Source organism: Poecilia mexicana, unplaced genomic scaffold (genome assembly GCF_051168715.1).
Source record: "Poecilia mexicana isolate PSO_F unplaced genomic scaffold, ASM5116871v1 scaffold_16, whole genome shotgun sequence".
In the NCBI taxonomy this organism is placed as follows: domain Eukaryota; kingdom Metazoa; phylum Chordata; class Actinopteri; order Cyprinodontiformes; family Poeciliidae; genus Poecilia; species Poecilia mexicana.
This window is the reverse complement of record NW_028263385.1, coordinates 18,594,307-18,610,964: the sequence shown is the minus strand read 5'-3', so window position 1 is coordinate 18,610,964 and position 16,658 is coordinate 18,594,307. Positions and strand designations below refer to the sequence as shown.

The window sequence follows — 16,658 nt, the reverse complement described above, 5'->3', positions numbered from 1 at the left end:
CTAAAAGCAACACATTGTTTCTATTTGAACTGCTTTTTAACAATCCACCATACCAAAACCACAGCACTCAAATACTTCCTTTTATCCGGCAATGAAACTTTTATCTCAGTCTGGTGCTGTACCATTTAAATACCACTTGATGTTAACTGTTACTGGAAAACTATTTACTCAATAGCGCAACGAAATATGTAAAAGGGAATTTGCATTTTGTTTCAACGCATTATTAAATAAATAATAAATAATGAAGCGTTGATAAAGAAGTTAAACATCATAGGTGTCATATGACAGCGCTGTTATGGGTGGTCCCATGAGACATTTTGGCTCTGGTGGATGATGGCTCAGAGCCAACATGGCCTGTAAACAACAACAGCAGCGTCAAAGTAAAGTTAACTGAATCTGATTGTCGGCGTGTAGTCTAGTTTAAATTAGAAGAGATAACGCGTGGTGGTTTTTCAACAATGCTTCGAAAGTGCATATGGTATGTAACTCCAAACACAAACCTATCATAGACTAGACTTGCCACCACACTTTCTTGGAGCTGTACGTGCTCTTGGCTAACTCTCTTAGCCGCGTTAGCCAAGTTAGCGTGCTAACTTGCTAGTCTTATCTACCTAAAGATAAATCCTCGAGTTGGGTTTATTTGGGTTCGTAGTGTGGGGTAAAGCGAAGTGTTGTTTGTATTTGAACTGAGGTGTTTTAACTTTGTCTAATTGCTTTCTGAAAATATTAAAAGCTAACTTTCTGACGTCGGTAAGCAAAGCTAATGCTAGCTAAAGATGTCTGATTGCGAAGCTTGTTAAGAGTTAAGGTTTTGCAGCCAAATATCCCTTAATAAAATCAACGAAGATTGCACATTTGTTGGCTTATAAAGTATACAATCTTAATGTTTGGGGAAAAAATGCACTGGAGCTTATTTTTTACTTACTAGTTTTGTGACGTATTTCATTGGGCAGCGGTAATGCGCTTGTATAGCATTTAGCAAATGTGACATTCTGTTGATAAATAAAGCGAACTAACACTGTGTTGGTTAAATACATCTTTTTAGCACACGTGCTTAAAGATTCAATGCCCCATCCTTCATTATTAGTCATCATACCATATAACATGTTTTGATTTAGTTGTAGTTTTAGGACTTATGGATACGCGACATCTCTTAATATATTGATCTATTACTTGTGCGGTAAAATAATGCTGCACGACAAAACAAGCGATGGCATTTGTAAGGACAATAAAGCAACTATTTTAAGTGCTAAGATCATGTATGAATATTGAGAATTAAGGCATTTGTAGCATTTCAAAAGCTGATACTCCGTGGTAATATACACGATAAACTCTGAAAATGTCTTATCCAAAATCTAAAAAAAACAAAAACGCGGTTATAATAATTTACCGAAATTTTGGTATCGTTAATTTACATATGCAAAAAAATCACTTTTGTTTCTAATATATTTTTATCATTAAAATAACAAGTTATTAGGTCTATACACATAACAAAATAATAATTCAGCTCCTTTTTTGAATAGTAAGTGAAACACGTTTTCGAGAGGAAGGCACAACCAGTAGTATAAATACAAATCAAACGATTACATCAAAAACAGCACTTGCAGTGACTTTAATCTATGTATTCTTTATACCTATGCTTGGTGTTTTGAAATCATTGTACTCTCTCTGTTGTTTTCCATCAGTTTGCAGCATCATTCATTTAAAACAAATACACAAACAAAAACAACCATAAATGTTTTAGATAACCTCTACCTGTTGACTCTGCTTTGCTAACTTCATCTTCTTGTGTCAACCTCAGATTGACATCCTGAAGACGGAACATCATTCTCTTCAGCGGGTAGCTTGCGAGCCATGTCCGCACCTCAACCTAACAGCTCAGCCTCCAACAGCCCAACCAACTTCATTGGTTCTCCTTTTTCAGTGATAAGTCCTTCTCTCAGCTCTCCGGTGGTATCTCCCTCTCTGGGATTTGGACCCATCAGCAGCAGTCAGGTATCTGTTAGGTAGCTGTATGAGTAATTGTGCTCATCTGTTTGGGTCTGAAAATGATTGTATTGCAAGAAGTCTCGCAGTTGTTTTAGAGCGCCTCAGATGAGCTTTACCGTTTCTTAAAACCTTGTGTTGCCTTTTCACCCCCATTTCCATTTTTCACTCGTACACAAAAACAATTTTGCTGTCATTGGACTTAACCAACGTACATCACTTTATTTCTCTTGGTGATTAAGCATTTTTGTTGAATTGTCAAAATAGACTATCACAATCTCGTGAAACCAAATTTAGAAATTTAGAGGAAGAAACTATTGCAAAATATGTAGAAAATGGCATAAAATTTTCTATTTGAAATAGCTCCTTACAGCATCCAAAAGAGTAGGGAGCAAATTAGGATGCATTGATCCACCTTTATCACTTCTGATACAGATACACGAGGTTTAGTATTGGCCAATACAGATATGACACAGAAAAACATAGCTGAATTGACTTGAAATGTTTTTGTTTTAAAGCACAAACATATTTATAATTCAAATTCAAAATTGGACATAGATATTTTCAATTATTTGATAATTTATTTGATAACTCTGCACCATCACAGCACACTTAATTACACAAGTAACTTCACAAGCTTGGTAAAACATGTAAAAACAGCACAACTTAATTTTGTTCAGTCAGCGCAATTAGGAGTACAACAGTCAATGTAAAATAGATAATAAAGAAACTGAAATGGACACAAACAACAGGGTTAAGTACCTTGGCTAAACATGTAAAAAAAAAAATGCATTGAACCTTCTTTCAGATGGTTCAGAAAGTGCAATTAGAAATTCTAAATATAATGTTAAATAAGCATTAGAATTAGACAGAATAGATCTACTCTTATGGATTGAGAACATTGCCATTGATTGCCGATCTAGAATTTTTGTCAAGATTCAGGCCCATTAATGAGTACAAGTGTTTCTTCAGAGTGTGATGCATTGTTGGAATGTTGTTTTTTTTTTTTTTTTACTTTAACTTGGCTTTTAACCAATAGAATTATTGTACGTCCAGATTTCGTCGTCAGCACCAATATCAGGGATGCATTCAGTCAGCAGCTCAGAAGATATTAAGCCTCCATTTGGCCTGAGGCCCATGCAAGCTCACAGCCCGGGAATAATGATGTCTCAGAAACGACTGTGTGTGATCTGTGGCGACCGCTCTTCTGGTGAGTGGACTGTTGAAAGGCAGCACTAGTTTTCTGTTTATTACTGATTAAAATGATCCAAAATGTTCCTAAATCTCTTGCCTTTCCTCCCTCGTTTTGTTTGATCGTCTTAAGTTTCCACTCACCTGTTTAATCTTCAGGCAAACACTACGGCGTGTACAGCTGTGAGGGGTGCAAAGGTTTCTTTAAACGAACTGTGCGCAAAGACCTGAGCTACACCTGCAGGGATAACAAGGAGTGCCTGGTGGACAAACGCCAGCGCAACCGCTGCCAGTACTGCCGCTACCAGAAGTGCCTGGCCATGGGTATGAAGAGAGAAGGTACGCAAGGAGAAGTGTCAAATATAACATCCACTAGTTGTTGTTGTTTTTTTTTTTTTTTTTTAGTTGTGTGATGAACTATGGCTGTTGTTAGAGTTATTCAGATAGTCAAAGTAGTTTTGGATTGGCATCATACTTTTAGAGAGAGTGGATGTTGGCTTGGACAGAGATAGATTTATTGGGCCTGGGGTAAAAAACGACAAACAAAAAACTAACGCCTCTTTGTCTCTTCCCTCCACTTTCTCCAATTCTACCCTTTCCCCGTCTGTCAATAGCGGTAAATCCTATAAAGTGGAAAAACAAGGATGGAAAAGATGAGGGATGGATGAGTATGTTGTCTAAATTTCAGAGATTCTGTATCTTAAATCTACCTCAACATTTATCACAGAAGAAAATGCTAAGCAGTGATAGGCTCATGTGTGACTTTGTGCTATAGTGTGGAAACGAGAGACAGCTAGTGCACTTGGCTGCCTAGTGATGAAGGACCGCTCTGTTAGGCAGCTTACAGCCGTGTGCTCGTTTTGTGAAAATGAATGAAAATCCCATCTGTGTTGACAAAGTAAAGAATATGGTTGTTCATATTGTCGGTATGCTACTAGAATCCCAAAGCATGTCTTTTAAGCCTTGCATGCATGTACAAGCCCATCTTAATTAGATAATTAGATTGCATATTTAGGCACAAAGGATTCTGTTCGCTCTGATCAGTGACACTTGATTACCTTCAAGTGTCACTTTTTATTACTTCTCATCCTCGCAGTAATATCGAGATGATTTCTCACAGGATCTGAGTGAAGAGAAGCCTGAATGTTAGCACTTTTGGCAACTAATGAAAAGTCCTGTTGCTTAAGCTACTTATTAATCACTCTTCTTTTGATTTGTCATTATAATTGTCTGTCTTGAGGTTTCCAACAAACAAGATGTAACTATATAGGCGACATTTACACAGGAAATTGAAGCAGAAATTTATAGCATCTAATGAAATATTGTGCACTCAAAATGGTAAAGAAAATTATTCCTACTGATTTCATTAATGACTAATTTAGCATGTTGGTTACACTAAAATATAGCTGTGACATTTCTGAATCTCTAAATGGAAAATTTCCCCAAGAACTTTAGGCACAATGTAGTTGAACGTCTGCATCTCACTTCTGCATCAGGCTTAAATTTATCAATCATTCTGTGATTTCTTTTGAGTAATCGAATATTAAACTAAAGTCACTCCCTGTAGATAACTTCACAATTAGACAAGAGCCTCTTATTGCGTTGGAAAACAACTGGCCTTGAAAATCCTGTTTCATTTGGTAATAAATTATTTCGCTGTCATCTTCTGATTATGGGAAAGATTCAGGCTGTTCTCTGTGGGTGGATTATAACTACTCCACACCCACAAGATTGTCTTCATTTTAGGTCTACATATTTTTGCTGACCTAATTAAGTGTCTGGCATCACTGTCGCACTGCATGACTCGGCATGAGCCAAAGCCTTTTTCTTTCATGACTAACACGAATTTGTGGCGTGTCTGTGGAGAACTTTTGTTCTGTTCTGATTAGGTTCCTGCTTCTGGTGTTATTACTAGTGAATTATATCGGGCAGAACACTGGGCACAAAGAAATGTCGAGGACGTTTGGGTTCTGACCGACCACCCCGGTGCTGAATCCATCCATCTGTCCCCGTCCCTAAAATCCATTTTATTCTGTTCTGGGTTGCAGTTTGTCCCAGCTGTCAACAGGCAAGCGGCAGGTTACACTGCGACAAATCAGCAGTGGATCTTGCACCGTAATTACATTTATTCTATATTCATGGGAAATATCTTACTAATTTTGGTGAATTCATGGAGTGTGGCTTGCAGCTGTGAGCTGTTTGATAATTGGATACGTTTTGTAACTATGCCTCCCCCTAGTGGCAGACTTTGATGTAGAAATGCAGGAAACTCCAAAGGGCTCACTGTTAACGTTGAGGTTGCAAACTGATCTTTTTTTTTTTTTTTTTTATTGTGAAAAAGCTCGGTAGCTGTATGCTGTTGATCAAAAGAAAGAGGGAGGGAAAGAGGAGACAAACATTAAATATCAATGCAGATAATCACAAAATTTCTGCAGGGTTTTACATTGAATTACCTCAATTTTAGGTTTTCAAAGGGGTTAAGTTGTCCAGATTTTGTAAGCCACATTATTTTAAGTTTATAGTTCATCTTGAGACTTGTTTACATTTAGCCGTTTCTTGCAAACTCACAACAGAATAGTTCTCAAAACTGTTTTGGTGTTCATTTAAAGAGTTGAAATCAGAATGTTCTTGTTAGCCTTTTCCACTGTATTCTCTGTTATGGCAGAGTGTGACTTGAACAGGAACAGATTTAAAAATTAGAGGTTTTAGTAGTTGGCTAAACTTTAGCATTTCATGTTAAAAAAGGCATTGAAATAAGATAAGCTGTGTAAAAGCAATTAACTCGCATCCCAGATATAACACCAATGTGAAATTAAAAAAAGTTGTAATAGCCTAACGTAAAGTTTCAAAGTTAATATTAAGCCTTGTTATTATTTAATTTGAAAGAAAAAAAATGTATTTTAGAAAAGAATAACTTCTAAAATTATAAAACCATTCAGTTAAAGCAGAATACAAATATGAGCTTTCATGTTGGATTGAAAGCCAATGAATCCAAAAGTCCATTAAATCTCCCTGTGTACATTCTGGAAGTGTTTCTTTGTGTTTGTCTGCTGCAGCGGTTCAGGAGGAGCGTCAGAGGAACAGAGAGCGCGAGGGAGAGCTGGAGTTCAGCTCCGGAGTGAACGACGAGATGCCTGTGGAGAAGATCTTGGAGGCGGAGATGGCCGTGGATATGCGGGTGGACCTTCACTCCGATAGAGGGTCTGCAGGAAACTCTGTGAGTTGTTGGAACACTGCAATCAATCCATTTTAGTGATTTTTTTTTCTTTTTTTTCCCCTTCAATCCCCCGTCTTTTTCTTAAAGATAAAACAAAATCGGCTTTATTTGTTTTGCAAGTAACCAGGAAGTAATTGTGATGTGTTTTGCAGCCCCATGATGCCGTTTCCAACATCTGCCAGACTGCTGACAAGCAGCTGTTTGCTTTGGTGGAGTGGGCAAAGAGAATCCCTCATTTCTCAGAGCTGCCCCTTGATGATCAGGTCATCCTCCTGCGTGCAGGTACGGATATCGACTACCAGCTTCAAATTAAAGTTAGCACATTCAGATTCTGTTTGGAGAAAAGGTTAATTGCTACTATAGAGAAACAAAGTAGCTCTGTGGCATGCCAGGGTCAGTTAAAGTATTGACTCATGCTGTGGGAGAGATTAATTCAAGAAATATGGGAGGGGGGTGGGAATACTAAATATGTGAGGAGCAGTGTAAATATCTTGAATAGTCAGGGATTGGTACAATGCTTTTATAAAATTCTTTTAGCAAATATATGCAGTGTTCAACTCACTGTAAACCGAAAGCTTAAATGAAACAGCAAAAGACAGAGTGGTTTCAACCTTAGACTGGATGGAATCACTATAACCCAGCAGTTTTCATTCAGGCATGTGTTACCTCTGAATAGAGTTGTACATAAATAAACAGGAGAATAATTATCTGCACTGCTGCTTGTGTTTGTCAGGGTGGAATGAGCTCCTGATAGCCTCGTTCTCCCATCGCTCCATCCCTCTGAAGGATGGCGCTCTGCTGGCGTCCGAGCTGCAGCGTGACAGCGCACACATGGCCGGAGTTGGTGCTATTTTTGATAGGTACGTTTACATGGACAAGACGTTTCCAGAATGCTGATAAAATAAATTACAGCTAGCATGACATTAGCTGTCATGTGGCTAAACTCATAGGGATTCGCTATTATAGGTTGCCGCATGTCTGTCTTTTTAAAATATTGTCCTCAAGCAGTCTTCCACAGTCTCTGTGTAAATTACTTGTTGAAACATATTGACTGTTGATGTTGCAACAGAAACGTGTGTGTGCTGATGTAGTTCCAGACAGTTTGTTTAATGTTTTACTTGTGTTTTTTTTGTTGTTGTTTTTTTTCTAATGGATCAAAATTTTCCAGGGAGAGTGTGCAGAGTGCAGAAGTTGGTGCCATATTTGATAGGTACTTGTACAGTTCTTCAGTGTTGTTACTTTTGAGTTCATAATTTGAGTGTACGTGTTTAATAATTTTACACACTTTCTCATACTGCAGGGTTCTCACTGAGCTCGTTAACAAAATGAGAGATATGCAAATGGACAAAACAGAGCTGGGCTGTCTCCGGACTATTGTCCTGTTTAACCCAGGTAATTTGAGAATGCATGAGCATAAGAATGGTTTATATAGATGCACTAATTGAAGCGTTGCAGTCGTTTTACGATCAAGTCTTTTTAAAGGTTTCTGCTGCCGGTAGTAATTTCAGAGATCTTCGTAAAAAATGTATCGATATCGATCAAGTTGAAAATGACCAGATTCTAATCATAAGCAGATCTTTGTGCATCGCAAATAGATTTTTTTTCTCTTCATAGCTGAAATGCATCATGTAATAATTGTGCTTATTAATGTTGTTCCGCTAGATGCTAAAGGGCTCTCCAGCACAAGTGAGGTGGAGCTCCTTAGAGAAAAAGTCTATGCATCACTGGAAGCTTACTGCAAGCATAAGTATCCAGAGCAGCAGGGAAGGTAAAGTCCTGTGCTGTGAAGTGTTGACTGGTGCATTATTTATGTCTCTGAGGGGAAAAGAAACGAATGAAACGATTTCTCCCTGCAGGTTTGCGAAGCTCCTCCTTCGACTTCCAGCGCTGAGATCCATTGGCTTGAAGTGCTTGGAGCATCTTTTTTTCTTCAAACTGATCGGGGACACGCCTATCGACACCTTCCTCATGGAAATGCTTGAAGCTCCCCATCAGTTGTCTTAGACAGGAGCCGCGTACTGTGGATTTTAGAAAGCTGGAGTCTGGGGAGGCGGGCGTGGGACTGGAGTGGCACTTTAAGTTCTTTTTAAGATTTGTCAGTTTGTCTCACTGCTGTCTGCGTTACACCTTAGTGCAGCACAGATTTGCTCTTTAGACCAAACCCAAGGCTTGGCATGACCTTCAAGCTGGTGCTATGTGTTGTCATAACGTCATGAGTAAAAAACAAAACAAAAAAAAAAATACTATGGTAAACACATGAATATTTTTAAGAAAAATATTTACATATTTCTCTCAGAGTGGCTATAATTTGGGTACTCATTTTTATAAGACTTTTTAAACACCTAAACTCATCTCTAATGCCTTTCTTTTTAATTCAAGAAGGATGCATCCTTAATAACGCTTTGTGAAACTTTTTTTTTTAATTTAAATCAAATCTAATAATGCATCATGGTGTCCAGAAGCTCCGAATTGACAGAATCTGAACCCTGAGATTGACACCAGATTGAAATGATCCCGGATTTAAGTCTGCGTCTCGTATATACATTGCTAAGTGTTTACATATTTTCCCTTTTAAAGCATAGGTGTCAAACTCCAGTCCCGGAGGGCCCACTGCCCTGCAACGTTTAGATGTGCCTCTGCTGCGCCACACCTGAATAGAATAATTAGGTCATTAGCAAGGCTCTGGAGCACTTATCTTCAAAGAAGGAGGTAATTAAGCCATTTCGTTCCAGTGTGTTGTACCTGTGGCACATCTAAAAATCTGCAGGACAGCGGCTCTTGAGGACTGGAGTTTGACACCCCTGCTTTAAAGCAATTCAGATCTATTCCCTATTGTATTTTATGACAGGAATAAACTGCACATTTGGGATTTGTGCTACTTTTAAAACAAACTTTAAACAAACCGCCCTGGCCTTCCCGGCATTCGGGGTTGGTTCATTTGCTTGTTGTTGTGGTGCTATTTCAGAGATGATTTGGACATTACTGGTGAAATTGCACACCAAACCATAAACCTAAGAAAATATGCAAAACTAGAAATTCCTTTTGTTGATCTTTGTTTTTAAAATGTAGCAATATAAGATGCCTGCATCAGCCTGTCAGTTATTCAATGTTTTTGCAGAGATAAAAATGTCCAGTGGAAAGGGAATACTCTGTGATGTAATTTATCTATACAATTATGAGGTACTGTGCTAAGCAAAAGGGTCAGGGAAAATGCACATAAAAAAATTAGAATAATTGCTAAATTCAAAGTACAATGTTATTATGCACCCTTGTTTTTAGGTGGAATAAAGCAAAATGTGTTTTGGGTTGCACTGGATTTGCTGAGACTGATCAGCTTTGTTTTGTGCTGTTTGTGATGCTTGGTTTTCTTCCCTCCTCCCCATCTTTCCCTTCATCTTTTTGTAGGTAGCTTACTTTTTCTTCATACAGTTTCTGCTGTTTAATTAAAAAAAAAAAAAAAAAAAAAAAGCAAACCATAATCAAATTGAAACCCAGAAGACCTTGATGAACAGATGATGTAAACAAGACCAAATGAGGTCTGTGTGGGGAAACGCTGTACAGGAAAACACTACATGAGCAATATCAGCAGCCTGTCATCCACTTCTGCGCTCTTGAACTTTTAAGTAACTTGAAGCATGGGGTTTTGTGGACTAAAAGAATAAAGAAGATCAAGTTTTTCTTGCATTTTCATCAGAAGTGTCACATGTGAATTTTTTTTTTCTGCTTAAATCCAGTACAACTGAAGGATGATTAAAAAAATAGTCCCAAAGGTGTTTCAGTGAGCCTTTTTATTGTAGTCGGTACATATAATTGTGGGGACGGATACAACAGAAGCCTTGGTTTTAATACTATCTTTGTTTGAGGTGAGATGGCACAGGTACAATATGGGCTAAAAGTAAGAAATATGAAGTGCAAGAAAATCAAAGGCTTTCAACTTGAAGTTGCTGGTTAATTTGATCATTTTGTAAAAAAAAAAAAAGCAAAGTGCATCTAATATCTGAAGCTTGGAGAACCTCTATTTGTAGCAAAAAAAAAGGTTGAGTTTCTTAAAGCCAAGCATGGCTGAATTTTCTTAACTATCACAATAACACTTTCAGTTTTTCCTGAATGTCTACACACGCAGAGCCAAAGATGAAAAAAAAAAATCACTTGGTGAAGTTACCACTTCTAAATAATTTCTATTATTTCTCATAATTGATAACTTGTCCAGTCTGGGTACGTTCACTTCCCTCAATTATAGGTGCATCCCAATAAATTATATCAAAAGTAGAATTCAGTCATTTGTTTCTAGAAGTGCAACTTGTGGTATGCTATTACACACAGATCTATCATGTGAGCCTTCTGTTGAGTTTTGCTTGAATCTGATGAAAACCCAAAATCCAGTTTCTCAAGAGTTTTGTTTCAAAATGGAGCTCGCCATTAAAAATTTATTTCAGAAATCTGGGCTTTTCAAAAGTACGTCCAAATACTGCAGTGTATGCACTCCGTGCTGATCAGAGCCTCTGCATCAGTTCAACATGGCATGGATGTGATCCTGAAGACCAGGTTGAGAAAATTTCCTTCAGCTCATCTGCATTATTGGCTCTAATGGGTCTTATCTTCCCTTTTGACAATACATAGATTCTCTATGTCTATGGGGTTTATTATTGCAGGCCAGTGTCGGCCATATTGTTGTCATCAAAACAGATGGAGGCACTTTTGGCAGTTTGGGAAGGTACCAAGGTCTGCTGCTGGAAAATGAAATGGGCATCTCCGTAAAGCTTCTTGCAGAGGGAACCATTAACGTTTCTAACGTTTCCTGGTGGATCGTTAGCTTGCCGACTTTGGATTCAAAGAAGCACTGAAGCAGCACAAGTAAATAACATGGCTTCCTAAATCTTCACTGTTATGTCAACTTTTCATTGGATCTCAACCAACTTGGACTTTTATTTTCAATTATAATGCAAAATGTACTTTCATCTATAAAGACGACTTTTGAATGGGCAACAGCCCAGTCTTTTTCTCCTGACACGTCTAATTGCTGTAAATCCTTTACAGTGACATTTTGTCATGTAAATACATTTGCCTTAGAAATTCTAAGCTTTGTTGAAACTGAATATACTCACTCTAGTAATTGCAAAAAAGAGATGTACAGATCACAGGATGAGGCTTAGAACGCAAACATTTTACTTGACTTTAAAGTCTGGCTCAGTTTTGCATTTTCTTTAATAATGCGATGTATGTTTAAGACAGAATTTGCTACTATCTTTTTCACATATGTGTTTATTCATACTGTATTGTGCAAAAGCCTTGCGCCACCTCTAACTTTATCATATTGAACAGACATTTTAAATATGTGCAATCCTTGGTAGAAAATGTACTTATTTGAGGAAATTCGACTCTTCGAACTCAAAATACTGTATTTCCAAATACTTTGTCGGAATAAATTTTTCTGATCCAAGTTTTCATGCCACTAGTTTTAGTAATAATGGAAAAACACAAACACCTGCCTTTATAAGCAACAACAACAAAAGTTTTAGTGTTCTTAATGGACACTAGAATAAACTTTTGATGACGTACGGGAGTTTATATGCATCTGGTTATGATGGAGGAACAGAATAGCCAGCAGCTGAAGAGAAAAACACTGAACTGAGTGAGGAAATACAGAATATGGAGTTGAAGCGAATGCCAGTTATAAAACCTGCTAGTCCCGTGTGTCACTTGGAATAAAACAATTACGCCACTGCTGCTTCCCTGCTTATGTTTGTTCCTTGGATGACAAAACTGAATCAGTTATATGTTATACAGAGTGAGATGCTGTGCTTTTGTTTTCGATTGCCTTCGTAGCATCCAGTCTGTTTTTGCGTCCAGCTGAAACAACCAGCTGTGCTGCTGAAAGTTTATCTTGCTGGCATCTCACAAACCCTCCACAGTGAGTCAATCCAAACTATGTGCTAGTCAACAATTTTGCAGTCAGGTATAAACGTGTTCCTCCTCTTGTGACATTTGACGTTTATGACTGCAATGTGTATTTTTGAACTGTTCCAATACAATGAAAACATATTTTCTAAACATTTAGCCTTCTTTAAATTCATCAAAACTTAAGATATGCACGCACCTTTTTACTTTAGACTACTGTTATTACTTTGAGTTTAAAAAAATTACATTAGACATTTTCTTATCTAACATTATGTTTCAAGCACTCTGCTTCTTTACACCCCGTCCAGTAATGTCTGTTCCTGTTGTGTGATTTCTAACCAGATATGCTTTCACTTCATTTCCACGGCGTGTTTGGTCTAAATGAGGAGCTGCAAAGTAAATGTAATGAAAGCCAAACTTTCCTTTCTTTTTATTGTTCATCTGCATTAAATACCTGTACAGATCTGTCAAGTAAAGTAATCAGAGGAGCCATTTTGATGTTGCTTTTCGTTGTCTTTTTTTTAACAACTTGCATCTTTGAGAATAACAGTTAAAACAATAATGCCTAAAAATGCACCAAGAAATCATCTAGTGTTTGAAAATAGACTATTGTTATATTGTTCCTGATCACTGACCTGTCAGTAATAAACTCAAAAATCAGATCTTATGCCCAACAGTGAATGCACCAGACATACACGCTACCCGGCTGCTGTAAAAAGAACCAAAAAAAAACAAAAAAACATTTGGTACAGATTATTCAGAAAAGGAAACTCAAAGCCATTTTCAGTATCGGTGAAATGTTTAAAAATAAAGTCAGAGGAAGCACAAAGATTTTACCCATTTAGACTGTGAGGGAGCAAAACTTTCAGCAGTTTACAGAAAGGCTGAGCGAAATGCAGAAAAGCTTTTCCAAATCTGACTGCTTTGGAACATAGAAATGCATAGCTAAGGTGAGAATCTAGGGAATTCAGGGAATACACAATGAGACAGCCTTTTTGGCATCCGTAGTCAGGATTTTTGAAGACAAAATATACAAAAAAGGGATGACTCCAGATTTTCACAGCAGTGTACTTAAAGACAAAAAAAAAATACTCAAATATCCTTCACAGGACAAAGTGACTCCTTCTTTAATGTTAAACTACAGTTTAGTTTGGCCAGTTGTTACATCTCCTTTACCTTAATCGATCTGCATGTGCGCTAATTTTACACCAAGGCTAAATGGTAGGACTTGGATGACGTACAACTTAAAGCTGTAGAAACTACATTATCTTCATAAAGATAAAAAAAAAAAGTTATTTTGCCATGATGGGTTTAAAAACATCGACTGATGAACATTAAAATTATTTTCTCATACACAAACTGCACATCTGTAGTAACAATATGTGATCACATGTCCCTGAAAGCGTCTTAATAAATAACTGTTCGCAAGGCACTGAAATGTGCAGCTCATAGTTTCTATAAAATACAACTCAACTTTAGAAAGAGTACTAACTGTTCCTGCCTCCCTTGAATACTTGCCAGCCTTTTTAGTTTTTTATTTAAGAATTGATCCAACAACGCAACACTGAACATTTTGTTTCGTTATAATCTTCAAAAAAAAAAAAAAAAAAAAAATACCTACACTAATAAATTCCTTCTTCACCTGTAAACTAATGCGCCTCTGCCTTGAATCTGTCCACTTCAGTCAGGTTAAAAACTGTGCCGCTGAATAGCTGGCACATTGACGAGCATATTGTCAGAGTCAAGACGTCAGAGTGTTTCATCAGTGTCAAGCATCTCACATTCCAACGATAGCCAACGTTTACATCCAGTGCAAATGTTCCTTTTTTTTTTTTTTTTTTTAAGCACCTTTTCGGACCAAAATGAAACACAAAAATACCCCAGTAGTAAACAACAAAATAACCATCTTCACTAAGCCATCTATTCAATAGATGAAATGTCATTTAGCTCAGCTATACGTTGTTCAACCCCCCCGGCAAAAAAGTCATTTGAAGGGTTCCGGTTCTGCTGCCACATTCAACCCTTTGGATCCAGGGAAGGCTGCAGGGATTGGAGCTCGTGCACTGACAGCCTTAGGCGCACGCAAAACAAAGCAAACCTTCTGTGGGCACTCGGACGCGAGTCGCGTTTGAAGGATGACCGTGACAACAAAGCCTTGCGAAAGCAGCCGTTCTGTGATCATCCAGCAAAAGCCAAGCTTAGTGGTTTGAATGCAAAGCCGTTTTTCCTGCCCACAGGTTTAAGATTAAGATCGTTCGCAGCGGTTTTCCCCTCTCGCTTGTATCACAGTGCGTAAACCAAACAGCTCATCCCAGCTCGCTGTGGGTTGAGTGCCAAATTAGAGAGGTGGGGACGGGGGGGGGACGGGGTTTCCAGTCTGGATCGGAAGTTAGGGGGGCAGTGAAAGGGCCGACAGTCGTCTTAATGTCCAGCGCGATTGTGGTCTTCCTCACACCTGCAGCTCCGAGCCACCGGACAAGCCGAGAGCATTTGCCTCTTCTGTCGTCAAGCCGCCCTTCAGCGTCCTCCTTACTGTGTGGTCGAGAGGGAAAACCAACAATAATGAAAACGAAGGTAGCAGAGGCATTTCTTGTTTTTGATCATATTTGCGCACACAGCACCCACGTGATTTCCTGTTAAGTCGGGATCGTCTCCTTTCGCGAGGTAGCGTTCTCGGGCCGGGCCCCTGAGTGGCGGATCGAACGATCCTCTCCATGATCTCGTCGGCTGTGTCGTCCGTGCAGTTCACAGGGTCATCGCTGGCAGAACACCACGGAGCAAGACGTCCTGGAACAAACGCAGCCGGACCAAATGAAAACTAACATGATATGCTGGAGCAAATGAGTTAGGAGATTGCAAGTTCCATGAATGACATGGCTAAATCTTTAACTCACGTATTCACAATGACATTTGCGGAAGCTAAATAGGGGGAAAAGCTAAGTTTGCTTCTCGATGAAAAGGAAGATCTGCTCCGTAAATAACCTCTTTAAACTGCGTCTCTCTGAACTGAGGCAATTTGACCAGAATGAATGAGGTCTTTTGCGTGCACGTGTGGAAAGATTTTCTAAATTTGCATGTTTTTGAGTAAACTACAATAGAAGCAAACGCAGCTTTCTTAAAGTCTGTCTTGACCTATTTTTTTAGGTATGTATCAAAAATACTCCCTACTAAAGTAGCAAATGGAAAAGAGGCAAACATGTCTTGGTGGGCTGATGGATTTGCTTAAAAGCAGCTCAGGGTTATTAAAAAAAAGATGAAAATCATTCTGTCTATGTGTGAGGTTTGACTGATATTTTTGTCAATAATTTCTCTTACTGAATGTTTTATGGCCGAGGAGGGAATAATTGTGACTTAATGCAAAAATAGATGTAAACTGATCCCACCTGCTTAATGCAATGAGCTTTGTGAATCCAGTGCAGAAACAAAGCAAATTGCAGCAGATTGGATTGTTCTGTGTATTAATTGATTTTTTTATGGTAACAAATCTAGATCTTGTGGGAGTGACATGCATGTTACTGTTCAGCACAATGTTATATTATTTATTTATTTTTGCACATTTAACTTTTTTTCTTTGAACTTTTAGGGATTTGAACACAAACCATAGACTGGATACCTTAGAAAATAAACACAGCCTTAGAAAAAAAACAAAATAGTAGATTAATCATGATGTCAATATTACACAATTTTGAACATTTAGCTTGATTTTTCTTCTTTACTCAACAAGTTATGTGACTAGAAGTTGTTCGAAAGGGGAAATGTTTGAACTAATTGGACGATAAGCATTTGATGATGTTCAAAAAATCATTCATCGTAACTCAGACCTGATGAGATTGCACGACTGGATAAAGCTTATAATTCTCGTCCCTGTGCCATTGATGGTTTCATAAAAGCACACATTCACAAGTTATAAAGCAACACTGCTTTCTGACCGACCTCTCAGGCTGCCTCCTCTGGTACGATTCCTTAGGCCGGGCACTGTGGATGTGCTGCTCTCTGCATCCGTCAGACCAGTTTTCAACATGGCCTTCATGTTTTCATGTTCCGCTGCGTCGTCAGCACCCTGGATACCCCGAGACTGACTCTCCTGTGGGTCTGAGGAGGCCCCTCCAAATTTACCGCTCTGCAAGGGTTTAAGGAAAGAGGTGAAAACTTTAAACGTGCCTCTTTTCATAGCCTTTCCCAGACTGAAAATAGGAGAAGTTAGTTAATTTAAAAGGCACACAATAAACTTTTCAATGCTTTGTTTTCATAACTGTTTCTTTCAGCATGCTTTTGGATTCTGTACTTTTCCACCATGAAGTAAAAGTAGCGGCTTGAGGTTAGATTCACTCGATAATCAAGCGGCATCATGTTTCTTATCCATGCC

General features: G+C 38.3%; 2 protein-coding genes across 3 annotated transcripts in view; one reads left to right on the top strand and one right to left on the bottom strand.

The window, feature by feature from the left end:
• Positions 1-316: 316 nt before the first annotated feature.
• Positions 317-10,163, top strand: LOC106903438 (retinoic acid receptor RXR-beta-A-like). 2 transcript variants are annotated; one of them, XM_014967230.2, is made up of 12 exons: positions 317-478; positions 1,802-1,995; positions 3,043-3,196; positions 3,337-3,516; positions 3,792-3,845; positions 6,234-6,394; positions 6,547-6,676; positions 7,128-7,254; positions 7,563-7,604; positions 7,695-7,786; positions 8,057-8,162; positions 8,251-10,163. In XM_014967230.2, the coding sequence occupies exons 2-12, from the start codon at positions 1,855-1,857 to the stop codon at positions 8,396-8,398; spliced, it is 1,335 nt and encodes a 444-aa protein (XP_014822716.2). In that variant the 5' UTR covers positions 317-478; positions 1,802-1,854; the 3' UTR covers positions 8,399-10,163. The 2 variants fall into 2 exon arrangements, with proteins under 2 accessions (XP_014822716.2, XP_014822717.2); XM_014967231.2 differs by lacking the exon at positions 3,792-3,845.
• A 199-nt stretch (positions 10,164-10,362) lies between these two features.
• The window catches only part of fhod3b (formin homology 2 domain containing 3b), a 96,566-nt gene continuing 90,270 nt past the window's right edge, over positions 10,363-16,658 (bottom strand). Inside the window, exons 26-28 of the mRNA XM_088013585.1 lie at positions 16,226-16,412; positions 14,918-15,079; positions 10,363-14,824 (exon numbers count right to left, since the gene is read on the bottom strand). Coding sequence (XP_087869711.1) covers positions 14,742-14,824; positions 14,918-15,079; positions 16,226-16,412 — 432 coding nt within the window. The 3' untranslated portion in view covers positions 10,363-14,741. The remainder of the gene's footprint in view (positions 14,825-14,917; positions 15,080-16,225; positions 16,413-16,658) is intronic.

What these genes read in the sequence shown, in the direction of transcription:
- LOC106903438 (XM_014967230.2), top strand. Translation starts at nt 1,855, where the DNA reads ATGTCCGCACCTCAACCTAACAGCTCAGCCTCCAACAGCCCAACCAAC. An exon ending in GACCCATCAGCAGCAGTCAG is followed by an intron (nt 1,996 to 3,042) that starts GTATCTGTTAGG and finishes TTGTACGTCCAG; the next exon opens with ATTTCGTCGTCAGCACCAAT. An exon ending in GTTGGTGCCATATTTGATAG is followed by an intron (nt 7,605 to 7,694) that starts GTACTTGTACAG and finishes CTCATACTGCAG; the next exon opens with GGTTCTCACTGAGCTCGTTA.